The sequence below is a fragment of the Thunnus maccoyii genome, chromosome 19 (genome assembly GCF_910596095.1).
Source record: "Thunnus maccoyii chromosome 19, fThuMac1.1, whole genome shotgun sequence".
Taxonomy (NCBI): Eukaryota; Metazoa; Chordata; class Actinopteri; order Scombriformes; family Scombridae; genus Thunnus; species Thunnus maccoyii.
Window position 1 is genome coordinate 25748187 of NC_056551.1, and position 18904 is coordinate 25767090.

General features: G+C 39.4%; 1 protein-coding gene across 4 annotated transcripts in view; it reads right to left on the reverse strand.

Annotated features, from left to right (window-relative positions):
* Nucleotides 1-18904, reverse strand: part of ttc28 (tetratricopeptide repeat domain 28) — a 162895-nt gene that overhangs the window by 12623 nt on the left and 131368 nt on the right. For all 4 annotated transcript variants that reach the window (XM_042394743.1, XM_042394745.1, XM_042394746.1 and 1 more), the window contains 13 exons: nt 18661-18829; nt 18398-18558; nt 17212-17700; nt 15397-15589; nt 15170-15250; nt 14836-15088; nt 12200-12309; nt 9076-9205; nt 8598-8825; nt 7079-7247; nt 2503-2643; nt 1659-1803; nt 15-194 (listed from right to left, as the gene is read on the reverse strand). In XM_042394743.1, coding sequence (XP_042250677.1) covers nt 15-194; nt 1659-1803; nt 2503-2643; nt 7079-7247; nt 8598-8825; nt 9076-9205; nt 12200-12309; nt 14836-15088; nt 15170-15250; nt 15397-15589; nt 17212-17700; nt 18398-18558; nt 18661-18829 — 2449 coding nt within the window. The remainder of the gene's footprint in view (nt 1-14; nt 195-1658; nt 1804-2502; nt 2644-7078; nt 7248-8597; nt 8826-9075; nt 9206-12199; nt 12310-14835; nt 15089-15169; nt 15251-15396; nt 15590-17211; nt 17701-18397; nt 18559-18660; nt 18830-18904) is intronic.

Sequence of the window (18904 nt, forward strand, 5' to 3'; positions counted from 1 at the left end):
TAAGATTCTCCCACCTTGATTGTGGCTTCCAGGCTGGCTAAAGAAGGTACAGAAATGAGACTGAACCTCTCGTACAGGTACTCATTAGAGGAGCTGCCTTTGAGCAAGGCAAACGGGATCAGGTACAACTCTCCCTCCAGCACTAATATGAGCTGTCTGTGTCTGCCGACAGGTCCGCTGCTGTGCATCAGGCCCTGGAGAGATAAATGTAGAGCAAAGATGACAAAAAGATTAAAGGATAGGTTCACAATCCTTCAAATCTGTCAGGTGTCCAAATGAACATTGAAACAGGTTTTGCATGCTGTAATAATTCCTACTGTTCATACTCACCTTTAAAGGGGACATATCGTACTTTTTTTGATTTTCTTGGTCATTTTTATACTGTTGCAATGTTGGATGTTAAACATGGTCAAAGTTCCAAAACTTGAGGTGGACATATATAGAAATGCTCCCTGAAAGTCAAAATTCAGGGCGTCAACCTGCTCTGGACGCTTTGTTTGCAAAGTTACCTCTACTTTCCCATTGAACTGACGTCAGATTGTTCACAGATGTTCACATTGTTCACTCGCATATTTGGGATCGTATTTCAGCTTGAAAATCCTGCTACTATAGTTTGTTTACGTAACCTCCAGAGCCGGAGGAAGCCTTCTGAAGCTGACCAATCAGAACAGAGTGGGCTTGTCGAGAGGGGGGCTTTAAAGAGACAGGAGCTGAAACGGCCTGTTTCAGACAGAGGCTGAACTGAGGGGCTGCATAAAGAGCCAGTATAAGATAAATTGGGAGTTTTTAACTGTAAATCATGCAGATATATTCCAGTAGAGCCCCAGAATATAAATACAGAGCTGGAAATGTGCATGATACGTCCCCTTTAAAATATCCCTTATTAATCTGCTTTGAACGGAAAGTGATTGGCGATAAAATCCACAATCCTCGTTATGTGCAGAAACGCATTCCAACGTTTATCTGAAGCTTACAGAGGCTTCAGCGGTCTGAGTTAGCAGGGATTCAGACTGAAAACAGCCCTGTTGTTTCAACAAACACGTTGGTGGGAGCGTGTTGTTAAAGTACCAGTGAGACAATGATATACGATCCAGGAAGTCTAGTTGGAGAACAGATTAATGCATTTAAAGGCTTATCAGATGCCAAAACACTGCACAACAGTTTGTAATACTCACAGACAGGATTTTACAGCCCTGGAAAGTTATTATGGCTGTAACTATTTTATCTTTTGTCACCACGATTGTGAGCTAAGCAGTAGAAATACATTCTTCACGTTACAAGGTAATCCACCAGGAATGTACGCTTCTACTAAAAAGACTAACTTTTGACAGTATCCACTTGAGGTAGGACGGCTGAAGCCTCTTATAAGCTTCAGATTAACTTTTAAATACATTTTTGCACTGAAGGAGGACTGTAGATGTTGTCTCCCATCACTTACACTAGAAGCATGTTAGGAAAGGATCATTTAATCACAAGTATGAACAGAAGAATGATTACAGCAAGAAATATGTTCACAACGGCTCCTCACTGTTGTTCTAAAGCAGACTTGAAAAATTGCGAACTATCCTTTAAGGTAAAAAAGCACAAAAAAAGTAAATGCAAATATGCAGTCTGTTGAAATAAAGATCTTTCCCAGGACATTAACATACAGTACATACCCCTTCCATCGGTGCTATGAGTAAGTCGTAAAGGGCTCGTAGAGGAGGTTTGCCGATGTTACTTGGCCGGTAAGGAGGAGATGATAAACTGTCCTTCGCTGGAGAGACTGTGGCACTGTAGAGGCTGGTCATGCTCTGACAGCTTCTGTTAAAGACATAAACACACATGACAGATACAAATACACACGCTTGGTCTGTTTTAAATCAATAAAATAACAAGACTAAGAGTCTACAGCTGTGCTAGCAGCTCTGTGAGGCTGTACTGAGGCACAGTAGTGCTTAAAACTAAATGCTATCACAATGACAATGCTAACATGCTGATGTTTAGCAGGTATGTTTACCATCTTACTTTAGCGTATTAGTATGCTATCACTTACTAAGTAGAACTAAACACAAAGTACAGATGGGAATGTCATTAGTTTTGCAGGTATTTGGTCATAAACTAAAGGATTGGACAAACTGAAATGTTGATCTGATGATGGCACTAAATGGAAAGTCTGCAAAGTTATTACAATTCATCCTCAGTGGGACATGAATGTTTGTGCCAAATTGTATGGCAAACCATTTATTAGTTGTTGAGACATCCACTGAAAACCACAAATTTCAATCTCACACACAACACATAAAGTCAGAGGATCACCAAAGTCATTAAGATGCATCCTCTGGGAACCATGAATGTCTGTATAATAACTGTTTATGTATAATAATTATAATAATTGTTGAGATATTTCAGTTTGGCAAAGTGGTGGACCAACCGACAAACTGATCCATCATTGCCATCCCTAAAGCCAGCAAAGCAGCTTGCATGACTGAAACTAATCAAACCTAAAAACCCAAATCAAACCTGTTAAAGAGGTTATTTCTGGACACCATGCGGAGGTAGCCTGTGGGGTCGGTGGCTGATGTGAGTTTGTTGTTCAGCTCCTCAAACTGCTGTTCCAACAGATCTCCTGCTTCACTCTCTGTTTCGCTGCTGGAGCCCACTCTGCAAAGTAGACAGGAGCACGTTAATGGCTTTCACCATTAAGTAGTAACATGTAATTCTGTTTTTCAGCAATCAAGGCCCATTTTATTCAGTACAGCAAGCAACTTGAAGAAAATACAAGCATTGTTTTAAATTTAGATAAAGTAGTGACTGTGTGTCCATGAAACTAAAATCTGATGTTGAATTATCCAAAAACCTTCTTTTTATTTCCTTCAGCAGTCATTGTCTTAAAGGATGGGTTCACAATTTTTCAAGACTGTCTTAAAACAACAATAATATAGCTTAGATGACTGACACTACTAACATATATACGCCAGCATATTATAGTTAAACATATAGACTATGTAACTTTTGCTGAATAGTGCACCTCTTTGGCCACTAGTGATAGTTACGGGATCATCAAATACTAAATGCCAAAATGTAGCTGAACAGTAATAGAGTCAGTAAACTGACTTGTTAATGTCAGCTACACAGTAATATCTTTTTTAAGTTTGCTAACCTCAGCTACCATACGCTAGTAATGATGAGCTGTCATCAGCCGTTAGTTATAATATCGGAGTACCTCAGGGATCAATTCTGGGGCCCCTGTTGTTTAGCCTTTACACAAATGATCTCCCCTCTGTATGCAACGAGTCTGAGATTCAAATGTACGCAGATGATACTATCATTTATATACATGCAATAACCTGGCCTATGTCACACAGTGGCTCGATAACTCTTTTATATGTGAAGAAAACAGTTTGTATGTTCTTCACTAAGAGGTCAACAGATAATCTTACACCTGATGTTTATGTTGCAGGAGAAAAGCTGACAGTGGTATCTGATTTCAAATATCTTGGTCTAACAATTGATTCTAATCTTACATTTAAAAAACAAATTAAGATAGTAACAAATGTAGTAAAGTTCAAAAGGGGATTGTATAATACCTATGAGGGGGACTACCTTGGGACAGTCAGCTTTTTCAGTGAGAGCAGCTCACACATGGAACAATCTACCAAAACTTATCAGAGACTATGACAAATATTGTTAATTTAAAATTAATTAAAAATCATGGTTAAAAGACAATCAAGTGTGTGACCATACTCTGTAACTTATTAAATAACCTGAAGCTTGCTTTGTGCTATATTTTATGTGTTCTTATGAAGAGTGCTCTTCTATATGTACAGTATTGCTGTTCCTGTTTTAATGTATTTTATGCGTCTTTTGTAGCTGTCATTACACCTGTCCAGGACCTGCAGTTGAAAATAAGCCAAGATGGCTAAACTGGCACATTTACAGAAATATCTATTAACGTTCCCTGTAATTTTAAACTGTATAAAAAAATAATAACATAAAATGGTCATACCAGACCATGTAAAGCTGTAGCAAAACCACTGAGTGTATGAAATTGAGTGTTTGTTTTATCTCTTATGAATTAGAGACAAATTTGTTACTTCTGTCAAAAATTACATAAACTCTCTTTAAACAGGATACAAATAGAAATAAGGATTTGTTTAGGAAATGATTCAATGTTGCTCTTTTTTTGGCAGCTCATCACTGGCAGTAACATCTCTCTAGGAGAATAACAAGAGTTTTTACACAGAAAGAAGTAATAGGCAGCAATTAATCACAGGACTCAGGCCTTCTTGTACTGGACTGATGGCTCACAGAGTTTGTGTTTGCCATTAGCAAACACCATTACTTTTTATGGAATCCTCTGGCAGCACATTTCACACGCTCAGGGAGATTTGATCTGTTTAAGTATCCATTTCTGCTGCCTGGATACATGTTAGGAGGTTGTAAAACGCTACTAGCGGGTTGGAAAAGCATTTTAAAGCTGCCTATGTGCAAATACTTCCCAAGTTGTGGATGAGCAGGATTCATAATAATCACACATAAACCGCCATGCTTTAATGGTCGGAGACACCAGGCTCGCCACAGCTTTAACACACACACACACACACACACACACAGACAAACACACGACAGAAGTAATGAATCGCTGCTGGCTACAGTAACCTCACTGCAGTGGTTTTCACAGAAAGTTGAGATGCAGTTTGTGTGGGGGAACATTTGCTGACACGACACATGGTAGTAATTTACAGAGTAGTTGAGTTGTGCCAACCAAGGCCTGAAGTTGTGGGCAGGATAATTGAGGATAAGGAAATATGGCAGGATAGGGTAGGAGAAAAAAGAAGACAGATGACAAACAGCATGCAGCTCCTCCATCTTACTTTACTCACTTTCTCCCTTGAGCTTTAATGGGTGAAGATGTACAAATTGCAAGATTAAGAGTCTACAGACATGCAAGCAGCTCTGTGAGGCACAGCGGCAATCTAATTTCCTAATTTTGCAAATATTTGGTCATCAACCAAACTTTATAAATTGAAATGTTGACCTGATGATGATACTAAATGAAAAAATAAGGGATGAGTAACGTGACTACAATTCATCCTGAGGGGGGACATGAATCCTGACAATCCGTCCAATAGCTGCTGAGACATTTCACTCAAAACCACTAATGTTAACTTCACAGTGACACAAGAGGAAATATCAGAGGACCACCAAACTCAATAGAATTCACCCCCTGGGTAACATGAATGTCTGTACAAACTCCATCCAATAGTTGTAGAAATATTTCAGTTTAGACCAGCTGACATACCGACAATACTATCCCTAAAGCCATGCTGACAACTAGAAAGAAGTTGAGTGATGGAGTAGAACATGTGAATTGTTTTTCTCTCAGTTACAGTAATAATCAAAATGATTATTATTACAACAATGCTGAATAAGCGGCTTTTGGGGCATTTTTATGCCTTTAGCATAAAATAGACAGAGGACAGATGACAGGAAATGAAGGTCCACTGCTGGATTTGAACTAAACGTTGCAGTTATGCTGCAGGCGTCTTAACCAGAAGGCTACCAAGCACTCCCTGAGAGACCTGCTTGATACAAAGTAACCTGGTAACTCTATGGTTCAAAACTATTCTGAAGTCTAATGTCTGTCTAAAATGTGTAAATGAAGAAAAAAGGTTTCTCAATATTAGTTGCAGGAAAATGTTTTGTATGGCTACGATACAATCAAGAACTGCATGTAAAGAGGTTCAATCTCCACAGAGAGATGAAGCTGCTGTGCTGGCCTGCATACGATCCACACTTTCTCCCAGCAGCTTTGGACCACAGATACAGACGGATGGCTAAGCAGGGCATAACTTCTTTGTGTCACATAGTAACAAACGGAGACTTTAAAGATTTTAAGGATATATGTCGGATTTATGAGCTGGACAGAGGAGATTTTTTTCGGTGCCTACAGATCCGTAACTCTTTTTTAAGGGAACTGCAGAGTCGTGACTCTTTGGAACCCTTGAAAATACTTGAGGTATTTATTGATGCATACAACTCAAAAAACACCAAAGGCATTGTAGGTAAGGCTATCACTTCAATGAATAAATCCTCAACAGATTACATAAAGGAACGCTAGGAAAAGGAACTAAACATGGTAATAACTGAGGACATGTGGGCTTAGGAAACCCAGTCTACTACTACAAGTTCATTTTTTTGGATAGACTTTTGCTGGAAAACTCTGACCCGTTTCTTTATTTCCCCTTACCAAAAATCAAAATCAAGTGGGACACGACACTTTTGCTGGAGGGAGTGTGGATCAGACTCGGCAGACCATCCACATATTTTCTGGTCATGCCCATATTTTCAGCCTTTTTGGAAGGGAGTGGGAAATTTAGTATCAGAGATTCTGGACCTGGGCACTGATTTCTCTTTCAATGAGCTATACCTTGGACATATCCCTCAAGGTCTTAGTAAAAGCGACACATATCTCTTGAAGATATTTATGGTGGCAAGCAAAAAAACACTAACTAAATGCTGGCTTCAGAAGAATCCCCCCACCATCACTGCCCTCATGAGTATAATCAACTCTATCCGCCTGATGGAGAAAATGACTTTCACTCTTCGACTTCAAAAAGACAAGGGGGATGCATACTGGAACAAATGGGACTGTTACTACCAAATAGACATTGAGTAGTCATATCTCTCTGTATCTTCTTGACACTTTTTGAATTCTGTGGAATGTACCTATGATTGTTTCTCCTTTTTTTTTTTTTTTTTGCATACTGTTGTGCCTCAGACCTCCCCATTTCTGTTTTCTTGTTGTAAAAACTGAAAAAATAAAAGTGGTAAAAAAAAAAAAAAAAAAAGAACTGCATGTAATTTGTGTCACTGTGGTCTTTTCTAATCAACAACACATCTGCTTTTAGCAGTAGCTCTACATAACATCTTGTTTGTGTCGCATGTTATTTATGGTTTGTTTGATTTTATTTTATATTTTTTGTTTTATTTGCATGTCCTGATTCTTTCTTGAGTGTTTGCTCTTTGGATATTTAGTGTGTATGTTGATTATTACAGAATCAAATCAAATGAAATCATAAATAAAAAGCCCTACCTGCTGTAGTGGCTGTCCACTCCCAAAGCCTCTCTAGCGTTGCAGATGTACTGCTCCAGAGACAGAGGACCTACACCGACTCCTCCACCATGTGGGCTCCCACCATCCTGGAACTCAGACGCCTCCGCTCCACCTTCTCCGAGATACACCTCGTGAAACTTCACAATACCTGTTGTAGCATTGAATTAGGAAGAATTAATGCACGTTATATGTTATATTTGGGTACAAACATCAGTGAGGCTGGGTGTAGTGTTTGTTACTGCAAAATAAATAGAAATAAATAAAAACTGGGGCAAAAATCAACTGTCAGTCTACATGAGTGGCACTACAAAACATATCTGCATACAAAATTGCTCCAAATGCCTCAGTATGCAGGTTAGATTTTTGGGGAATATCTTAATTATTAACAAGGCTAAAAAGTCTAAAGCCTTGCTGCACTCACTGGATCTTAGAGGATGAAACCCCCAATGCAAAAGTGTTGGGTGGAACAAACCAGCAATGGGGATAAAAATGTAAAGGTTTCCTGAGGGTTGTTGGCCTCGAGGAAAGGCCACGCGGTCATTAAGGTCAAAAAGTGATTAAAATCCAAAGGTTTATTCCCCTGGGCGCATAAATGTCCTCAAATGTCATGACAATTAGATTATGAGACTGTGCATAGTTGACATTTTGGGCCTGAAGGTGGCGCTGGAGGAAAGATCATGGGTCGTCCAGAATGAAAGGGTTTATCCTCTGAGGAGAATGAGCGCGCTCAGTAAATGTCATGACAATCGGTGTATTACATTTTGGCCCACACTTCAGCAAACGTTTGAAGCTATCCAGCTGTGAAATCAGCAAAAGCACTTTATGGTTCTTTTGAGCCCTTTTCAAAGGCGTAGCCAGAGGAATCGATTTTGGGTTAGAACCCCCCTGAAATATACTTTTTTTGGACGTATATTTTAGTAAAATGCACTCTCAGCTCTTAGCTCTGTTTTTGCTCTCTACCAACTCCTGAGAGAAATATCTGGCTCTTTAGCTGCTAAATGCTCCACTATGTTCACCAACTAGTTGCTAATTGTGTCTGTTTGCCATCTGGTGCTGAGCAGGTAGTGTACAGTGGCTTTTTAGAGCTTTTTCTCTGAAAACAGCTGCCTGCTATGGATGAAAATGACATTATGAGAGCGCTGAGAGTGAACCAAAACAGTAAAGTTGCAGCCGGACAGATAAACAATGAGCTGAAACTCACTATAAAGCTCCATAAAGCCGAGAGGAGCTGCAGAGTCACTGATAATTCTCTGTAGGTTCATCACTACGAGCCACAACCAACACATTACACACTGACAGCTCAGACATTGTTATTATTAAACAAATATTGATTATAGCCTTCATTAAATCTGGGCAACTGATATTTTTGTACAAACTTAAGTTTTGGCCTGATGATGGTACTAGAGGAAAGGTCAGGAGTAATCTCATTTAGAGAAGAAACATTTCCCAAATTACTTTAAGTGTGTTTAAGTGTGTTTAAGTGTGTTTAAGTGTGTACCTGTGCCTGGAGATATCAGCCAGCTGTACAGAAACCCTCCAGCCAGAGAGTAGTAGAGGACCATGGCCCTCTGACCGTTGACCGTCTCCAGGATGTGCTCAACAGTAACCGGGATGTACGGGTCAGCGCTCGCTGCTTGCTGACTTCCTTTCTGGCGTTCAACCAGGAGGTCCGCAAAGGCACGTGTTCGCCCTCGCTCTGCTATGGCCAGCGCCTCATCATGGCGGCCTGAGAGCAAGGAAAGAAGTAACACAAGGGATAAATTAGGAATCAAAAAGGGAGTTAGGAAGCAGGTGCGTTAGATTTGGGAGAACAGAGTCTCCTTGTGAGGTGATAATTTGTGTGTTGAGAACAGACATACAGAGATAGTGTGAAGCTGAGGGAGGAAAAGGTGAGAACGCCTCACAAACGAAGCGAGGCGCAGCAATTCGCACTGTAAATAACAACACATGAGGAGAGGAGAGGACAGTTAATTCACCTAGGCTGACGAGGACTCTCTGGAGAGCCTGGTACGAGCTGGTTTGCAGATCAAACAGAGACAGCTTGTAGTCCGTACTGTGCTGCGTCTCATGACGGATCGTTTCAAATAAGGTGGACGCTCTGTACAGCTGGAACGCACAGAAAACAAACATACATCAGGTTGACACTCATAGACTGAAGAATCCAGTTATCTGAAGAGATAAATACAGATTTCCCACAGGTGTGTTATGTTTCTTCACTCATTTATTTAGCTTTTTCCTTTCATTTGGCAACCTTCTTTATATATAAACCACATTATTTGTATTGTTATTAATGATTTTGACAAAAGCTGACTAAAGGAAAACAAACAGGGCCATTATAGGTAAAGTAAAATGTTCAACTTCATGTAGAACACAGGAAAAGAAATGAGTTATAACGCAGTATCATGGTCAGCAGGTCTGTTATGTCCATGATTGTCCTATAAAATGATGAAATATCCTCCCATTAAAACTTTAAATGGTACCAACGTCACTCCTGCTGAGTCATACTAATTATTTAGGAAAGTTGGCTTGACAACATTCCACATTCATATTCAACATTTGGCTCAAAAATTAAAAATCAAACTCGGCTTGTTGTATATAAAGGCTGTTTGTCTTTTTCAAACCGTAAAACATAATAAACAGTCAACTTTAATGTCTGTACTTGATTATGAAGATATTCTGTTCTGTCATTACTTCAGTAGCTGTTTATGACTTTATTACTAATGACATATTTCATACTCGTCGTTAATCTCTGTATAACTCTGGATGGATTTCCTTACAGAGAAGAAGAACTAATCATCTCATGATTTTTCACACTACCACACATCTATTTTAACATTGAAATCCAGTAACTACTTCACTTCAGATATCTCATATGTAAACACTGAGTTTTTCATTTCTCTTGGAAATTTTAAAGCTTTATTATCTGATGTTTTTATGACTCTTGTGACTGTTTTCTATTAATTATTTGTTGACAGAAAAATCTCAATATCAATGAGAACACTTGATTAAATAAAGATAAAATAAATAAAGAAAGAAATCATTTCAGAATCAATTAAAATATTCCATTTCCTGGTTATTGCTTCTTTACTTGCAGCTAGTAGTATCTGTAATAAATATCTGTCATGTTTTATTGAGCCAAACCACATTATTTTAAAACATAATGATCTGATCTCTGTTGCCAGACGTGATGTCAAAACCTGCAGTTACAACACCGACCACTGGGTGGCAGTAAAAACATACAACAGTCTGCAGACTCAGGACGGCTGCAGGGGAAGTGATTTCCTTCTTTTTTACTCTCCATCAAACTGAGCTGCTGCTCTTAAACTCAAACAAAGACGGTGTCATTGCATCTGATTGGTATCATGTTGCCTTTGAAAGCACTGACTTTGAGCCTCTGCTTTAGATTAGCAACCTCCTCTTCTTCTACTATACTTTACTGCACGAGAACACAAGTTAAATTTCCAGTTTTTACTTTAAAAACATGTAGAAATGACTCTAGAGAATAATAAAATAAAATATCAAATATTCTAAGGTTTTACTAAAAAAGAAAAGAAGAAAAAAAGAAATAAATATATACAGTCTATAAATGAAGTGACCAACTTGTTGATTTGATTGATTATCCATACTTATTCATTTAGTCCATCAGTTTAACATTCGATCTAGAGCTGAAGCAATTAATTGATTTGTCAATCGATAGATAGATATGCAATTTTTGAATCAAAAACACCAGATATTTGTTGATTCTGTGAGGATTTGCTGCTTTTCTTTGTCTTGTTTTTTGTCTTATTTGATATTATATAAACTGAATATTTTTTACGTGTTGGTCGGGAAAACAAAACGGGGTTTTAGGAAGCTGTGATGAGCCTTTTTCACTATTTTTTCATACATTTTTTGGACTACATTATTAATTTTTGAGATTAATCGTTAGTTTCAGTCCTAATTCAATCCATTACATCAACTACATCTCAAAGCTGTAACTCCTAGCAACCCCCTTCTGATGCCTTTAAAGTCCCCCTCCAGTCAAAATCTTGTTTTTTCTTCTTGTTCCTTCAGTTGGATGTTGTTCTCCTCTCTGTGCAGAATGATGTTTGTGCCAAGTACAAACGTACAAGCATAATTTGTGACATCACAACTATTTTGGAGGCCAATCGTGGTCTAATTTACAACTTACAGAAGTGTGATGTGGAAACTCGAAGCCTCCAGTGCATAAACACTGAGAATGAACTTTACAGAGATAGAGAGAAGGAGGAAATGCCATTTTAAGGACTCTAACATGGTTATCAATTTCTTTTTGGCGGAAAAACCATATCAGACACTAATTATTATTCAAAGCAGAGTTTTTTATGTCTTAAAGGTGATATATGCTTTTTTTGATGTTCTGTTATTTTCATATTGTTATAGGAAAGAGGAAAAGAAGCTAAATCTGACATTTATAGTTTGTTTATGTACCCTCCACAGGCGAAGGAAGCTTCCTGAAGCTGACCAATCAGAACAGAGTGGGCTCATCAGGAGGCGGGCCTTAAAGAGACAGGAGCTAAAATGGCCTGTTTCAGTCAGAGGCTGAACTGAGGGGCTGCATAAAGGGCCAGTATAAGATTAATAAGGAGTTTTAAACTGTAAATCATGCAAAGATATTACAGTAGAGCCCCAGCATATAAATATAGACCTGGAAATATGCATTATATGTCCCCTTTAAAACAAGTCTAGAGGGAATCTTTAAACACTGATGGCTAAAAAAGCTGCTCTAAACAAGGCAAGACAAGGCAGATTGTTAATTTATGCCGTCTTCAAAAACAATCACTGATCATCTTTTCTTTCTTTAGAGGCGCTGCACTCTCAACATGAAACATGCAGGGATTGTTTTTTTCGTAAGGTTGACTACAAGAAGCGTGATGCCAAGAAGGAGAGCACGATGTGGCAGCTGGTGCCGTATTAAAAATGGAACAAACATCTAAAACATCCCTACATACCTGCAGCAATAAGCCCCTCATCCTGTCTTCACACTAGACTTGTACAGTACGTTCTGAAGCAAGTACGAGTTACGACAATGCAGCACACACACACACACACACACACACACACACACACACACACACACACCTGGTGTTGAGCCTCTTCCAGGTTTCCACCGGCCCACAGAGACAAACCCAGGCGATGGCGTATCTTCGCTTCATCTTCTCTCCGACCTAACTGTTCTGCCAGACGCAGACCTGAAAAGAAGAAGAAGAGAGAGAGAGACAAGAGAGCAGAGAAGATTAGACACAAGTTCCTAGAGGCTGATCTAAAAAAAATCAGCTCTTTGACGCTCCTGACAACTGTTGCTGCATTGAAGTGAACTTGAACTAAGCCCAGGGCGCCCACATTTGCCATTCTTTTCCTCTCATTGTTCCCTTTTTTTGTCTTTCTTTGCCTTCTTCTTAAAATTCAAAGTCGTCATATCACAGTTGTCATATTCTCTCTGCTTCTCGGCTCGTCTCAGATGTATTTCATCTCCCCCCTGCTGCGCGGGAGCAGACAGTCGTGGCAGGTTGTATTTAGTTCTCATTAGGCTCTCAGATTGAACAGAATCTCATCTGATTCATGTTTCTGCCTTTTTCCTCACTGTCTGGCTCTGTGATGTTTCTGCGGTTTCGGTTGGGGAGGTTAATTGGAGGCAAACGTGCGAACCGTCTCTCCAGCGCCGTCCTCACCTCAACTCTAGAGTCAAAAAATTCCTCGTTGCTTGTTGGGTTAATGATCAATTAAAATCCGGAGCATCTGTGAGTTTAAGTGACAAACCATGACTGTGTCTTACAGGCCCGATGGAGCCTGAAGGAGATCATAAATGAACCCAACCACTCAATTCAAATATCCATTACAATTAGGCTGAATTTTAATTTGTCTCAGCTTTAGTTTGCTTTGTTCATACATTAGAAACAGGATTATCTTCAACAAGGATGCAGTTTTTAGACTGTCTGTGTTTCAGAGTCGTCTAGTTAGAGAAAAAAAGTGAAATCAAACAGGATTATTTTCAACAAGGATGCAGTTTTTAGTCTGTATGTGTTTCAAAGAGTCGTCTAGTTAGAGAAGAAGTGAAATCAAACAGGATTATTGACAACAATCTGCCTGAAGGAAACCGCACTCCGGGGTAAACGCGCAAGCACTGATCTTCTATTAGCCTGTGTCAGACTCATGAATACCTTTCATGCTTCTGGAGGGCTTTTCAGAAATACAACTCACAGTGTTCTCGGGCCTAAACAACTCTGACTTTAAATAAGATAACCACACGTACATCAAAGTCTGCGCTGAGAGCAAGAGCCTCCCTAATTGGAAGTTGGTATGACTGCAGGGGAAGGTAAAAAACTGTGACTGACGTTTTCACTCGCTTTTCATCACAGATACAGAGAGTCTGTTGATACCTGTCAAAACCAGACAGCGTCTGAACAAAGTGGAACGTTGAAGCGCAAAAAAAATTACATCAGACACCTGTTGCATAATGATTTTTTGTTATGATTGCAGCCCTCGGTGTCCCGCAGGCCGCTGCGTAACTGTTTGTTGTTAAACGGTGCGTTCAGGCCTGTAAGAGCCACTTATTGGCACATATTAGTATTCGGTGAATTGTTTGTGATGTTGTGATCAAATGTTATTTATGTTCTGACATATGCAACAGTTTATGTATAGCTTAGGTACAGTTTGAAGAATATTATAGCTGAACTATGCTAAGATTATATATACACTTTCTATTATTCTAACAGTCAGGTGTCCATATCAACACTGAAACAGGTTTTCTTTGCTGTAATCATTCCTCTTGTTCATACCGACCATTATAATAATAATAATAATGATAATAATAATAATAATAATAATAATAATAATAATAATAAGCTTTATTTATAGAGCACCTTTCATGACATAAAATGCAGCTCAAAGTGCTTTACAAAAGAAATATAAAACATAGATACAGATATATACATATGCACAAGCACATAGATACACACACACACACATACATATATTTTTAGTAAAAAAAATCCCTTTTTGTGTCTCAACATTGCAATTTGACACTAAAAAGACAATAACTTTGAAAGGTATTGACTTGATTTTACTAATTTGGACGACTGAAGCCTAAAATTATCTTTTCGCACAGAAGGAGAATTGTGGATTTTGTCCACCATCACTTTGTGAATTGTATCCGTGCAGTAAAGTTGATGGAATCGTGCAGTTCAGAGCCCGATCGATATATCGGTCATCTGATATTATCAGCCAATATCGGCCTATCACAGATATATATCGGTATCGGCTTATATGTTGTCTGATATGCATGAAAGTTATATAGGCAGCATTTTATGTATATTTGATCCTTTTCCTTATTTCAAGTTTTTTTTTGTTCTATGTCTTTTTATTTATAATAATTAATTCTAAAGTTTACTGTTTCAGTGCACTGATGTTAATGATTGTTAAACTGTAAAATATCAAACCTGCATTACATATCTTTATCACCACATTTGAGGGATCATTGCAAAAAAAAAGTGTGTTTATGTATATATTCTGTATATATACGAATATTAGCTGTTACTGTGTTTTCAGCTTATGTATAGATTTTAATGTGATTATATTATAGCATTTTTTTGTCATTTTCAGATGTCCTAAATTTGAGATAATCCCAGTATGAACTGATGCATTTTCAGACCATCATCTCAGAGGTCAAATCCCTGGAGTTTATTCCATTGTACACTTTCTAACAGCTAGTTTCTTACCTTCTTGTAGATACATCACAGCCTGTGCATAGTTTTGCAGTGCATGGTGAATCCTCCCCAGGCTCCCGTAGGCCAGAGTTTTAGCTATCAGGTCATTGGTCTGCGCTGCCACGCTCAGGTGCTGCTCCTGGAACACCACAGCCCTCTCGAAGTTCCCTAAAGCTTCGTAGGTCAGTCCCAGGTTCCCGTAGGCTCGGCCCTGACTCCTCACACATCCCGTCTGCTCCGCTATATCCAAAGCCCTTTGGTGCCACTATAGCAGGAGAACTTGATTACTTAATTGATGTATGAATGTGAAATACTGAGTCATACTGCTTTGTGATTCTGTACAAACCTGTAGCGCTGTCTCATTGTCTGCCATCAGCTGATAAACACCTCCGAGTGTATCGCTTGCTTCTGCTTCCAGGGATTTATCCTGCCAGTTAAAGCAGGATTTACTACATTTTTTCTGTGCATAATGTACTTTTTTTTTCATAAAGGGCGATTAATTTGTCATATTCAGCAGGGAAAGAGGAGAAATCATCAGCTGAAACAACCTTTTTTTTGCAGATAAATCCTTACCCCTGCTGTGCGTGCAATGTTAAGCTGGTGCTCCAGGCAAGAGAGGGCCTGCTCGTAGTTGCCCAACTGGCTGTGTAAGGTGCCCAGCTCCCCGTAAGCTTGAGCCTTACCCCCTCCTTCCCCGCCAAGCTCATGGGCTACCACCAGCCGCTTCTCGAAACACACCAGTGACTGCTGGAGACTACCCATAGACCTGCAGAGAGGGGACGGAAAACACACGGCTTGGTTTCTCTCTCCATGCCACCTGTAGATTTTTTTTTTTAAATAACACTGCTTCTTCCAATATCAAAGCCCTTGTTTTTTTTAAGAGGGACCCATATGGGCAATTTAAGAAAGCAAACAAGACGACAAATTGGTTCATGAGAAAAAGGGATATTTTGATTTTGTGCTGCCAAAAAAAGAAAAAAAACAGTATCAGTATCCTCAGAGAGAAAGTGTAAAAGAAGAAACATCTACAAAGGCTGCGTTCACTGGGATAAATCAGTGACTCTCCTCTCCTCATTACCATCTAATTTACACTCCAGAGAGCACAAACAGACTACAACAGATGGATAAAGGAAACCCATCATTAAGCTTCATTGTTTCTGTCAGTGAACATTACTTGTATAGTTTCATATGAAAAAAAAGGCTCAAAAAATAGAAGGGAACTGCCCCTGATCCCATTGTTGCTGCTGCTTGTTACTATTATTACTGTTATTGAATTATAATTATTTTGATTATCATTATGTCTCTAATTTAAAATGTGTAAAGTGTATGCTTTAGGCAAGAAAAGCTCATTTGAGATTCTTGCATGAACGCTGCATTGGAATCCCTAAAGGTGACATTCAAACTAATGGAAAAGCACATAACATAAATATATACATGACATAAATATTAACACAAATGTAAACAAAAGTCTAGAGCACTGAACCCGAGTGGCTGAAAGGTATAAAGTTACAGAAAAAAGAGATTCTTGATAGACTAAACAAAACAAAACAAAAAATCCAAATTACAGTTTTGCTAACATTTAAGCAATTTTAATAGAAATCTAACTTATGTCTTTCCCCATGTTTGCTGTATTCCAGACTGCAGCGGGGTATATAATCGATTTCACATGTCCAACAAGTTTCAAATAAAGCTGATGCAAATCATCCCCTACAGCTTGTTACTGCACCACCACACAGAACGGGTGCAGACACAAAAGAATTGCAAAGGAGAATTGAAAATACAAAGGAAACTGAATTATTCTTTCCAAGTGCTAAAGCAACAATTTGACATTCTGGGAGATACATTTATTTGCTTTCTTGCTGAGAGTTAGACGAGAAGATCGACACCACTTTTGTGTCTCTACTATGAATATAAGGCTACAGTTGGGAGACAGTTAGCTTAGCTTAGCACAAAGACCGCAAACGAGGGGAATCTGCTAGCTTGGCTCTGTCAAAAATTTAAAATCCACCTATCAACACTTATAAAGCTCACTAGTTAACACATTATATCTTGTTTATTTAATTTGTACAAAAACTTGACTGTAAAAACAACAAGTTGTGTTTTTTTGGGAAGTTATGTGCAGGACTATTTCTTGGCTGGGTGCAGTTACTTCCTGGAGTCCTGTCGTCACTGTGAGGTTGCAAGGCAACCACTGTTGTTGTTTTTACACTTTGGTTTTTGAACAGAAACAAGATGTCAAGTGTTACTTAGTGTGCTTTAGAGGTGTTGTTTCCCCACTCTTTTGCTGTAGCTCCTAAATACTGTAAAGATGTGGGTGGTGTTGATCTTCTCTGCAAGAAAGCAATTCCCAAAATGTCAAACTATCCATTTAAACTTCGTTTTGCCCACCTGTGTGCATTGCCGAGTCCTCTGTAGGCTTTCTCCTGATCCTGGACGTGGTTGAGACTCTGAGCCACCGTCAGGTACTTCTCATAGTACTGAATAGCCTCCTCATAGTCTCCCAGAGCATCATAGCAATCTGCCAGGTTCCCATACGCCCTTCCTCTGTCCAGCATGCTCTCAGTTCCACTCAGCTGCTGCAGCATGGCCAGCTGCTGCTCAAAATAACCAATAGCTTCCTCAAACACCCCCATGTTCATTTTGGTGATGCCCATGTTCCCGTGAACCTGGGCCTCCAGACGGGCGTCCCTGAGCCCCTGCGCCAGGCCGAGCTGGGTCTCATAGCACTGGAAGGTTGTGGCGTAGTCTCCCAGGGCCATATGCACTGCTGCCAGGTGGCCAAGGGCGCGACACTCCCCCTGCTGATCACCTAGATCCTTGCGGACGGTCAATTCCTGGCTATGGAAGGACAATGCTGTATCCAGCTGGCGGAGCAGCCTAAAGTGGGAATAAAGAGTGAGAATGAGAGGTAAACTTGAATCCGCCCAAGTGTAACAAATTGACAATTCTGTCTGATATCAGGCAAGTTAGCTAGTTTAGTCCAGTGGTTCCCAACCTTGGGGTCAGGCCCCTCCAAAGGGTCACCAGATAAATCTGAGGGGTCGTGAGATGATTAATGGGAGAGGAAAGAAGAAAAAACAAAGTTCTGATACACAAATCTGTTTTCAGTTTTTGGACTTTTTCTCTAATCTTTGATTTTTGCTGAAATATTGGATCATTTGAACATTTATTGAAATGAAAGCATGTGAGAAGTTTAGAGGGAAAAATCACAATTTGGTTGAGCTGTTAACAACTCATAGACATGTGAAATGTGACCCCGACTACACACTGCTTTTTGTAAGACGTCAAAAGCCAAAAAGGTTGGAAACCACTGGTTACATATTTACAATGTGTTGTATTTTAAAAGCTTGTTATATTATCCATTGTGTCAAATCTTCATCTGAAAAGTAACTAGTAACTAAAAATGTCAAATAAAAGTAGTGGAGTAGTAGTATAAAGTAGCATCAAATGGAAATACTTAAGTACAAGTACCTCAAATTTGTACTAAAGTATAGTACTCGAGTAAATGTACTTAGTGTCTTTCCATCTCTGGAATCAAAGTCACACAGTTGAACGTCTTTGTTGATGTTATTACCTGTGAACTGATCCAAGTGCTGAGTATGCGTCCGCCTCCATCTTCTGATCGTTGACTTTCTGAGCCAAGGCTAACTGCTGCTGGTAAAACCTTACAGCTCCTGGAAGATCGCCCCGACACACACACACATCCCCGAGGTTCCCAAAGGCCCTGAAAACTGCCTGCTGACAAATATAACCACACAGACGATGATTAACAACCACTTCCTGTGTAAAAAATATATTTTTACCGTTTATAGAGTGAATGCAACATTAGTGGTTGACCTGTGTGTTATCCAAGGCTTGTGTTAGAGAGAGCAGGTATCTCTGGCACTCCTCCGCTTTGTTGTACTCCCCAAGTGCTTTGTAAGCCAGACCGAGGTTACAGTAGGCTTTTGCCTGGGCTAATTTGTCTTGGAGGTCCTTAGCCAAGGCCAGGTCCTGCTCATAATACCTAGGAAATTAACAAAAAAGCAGAAGAAGTAAGAAAGTATAGTGTCTTCCACTATCAAAACATACAGCACATAAG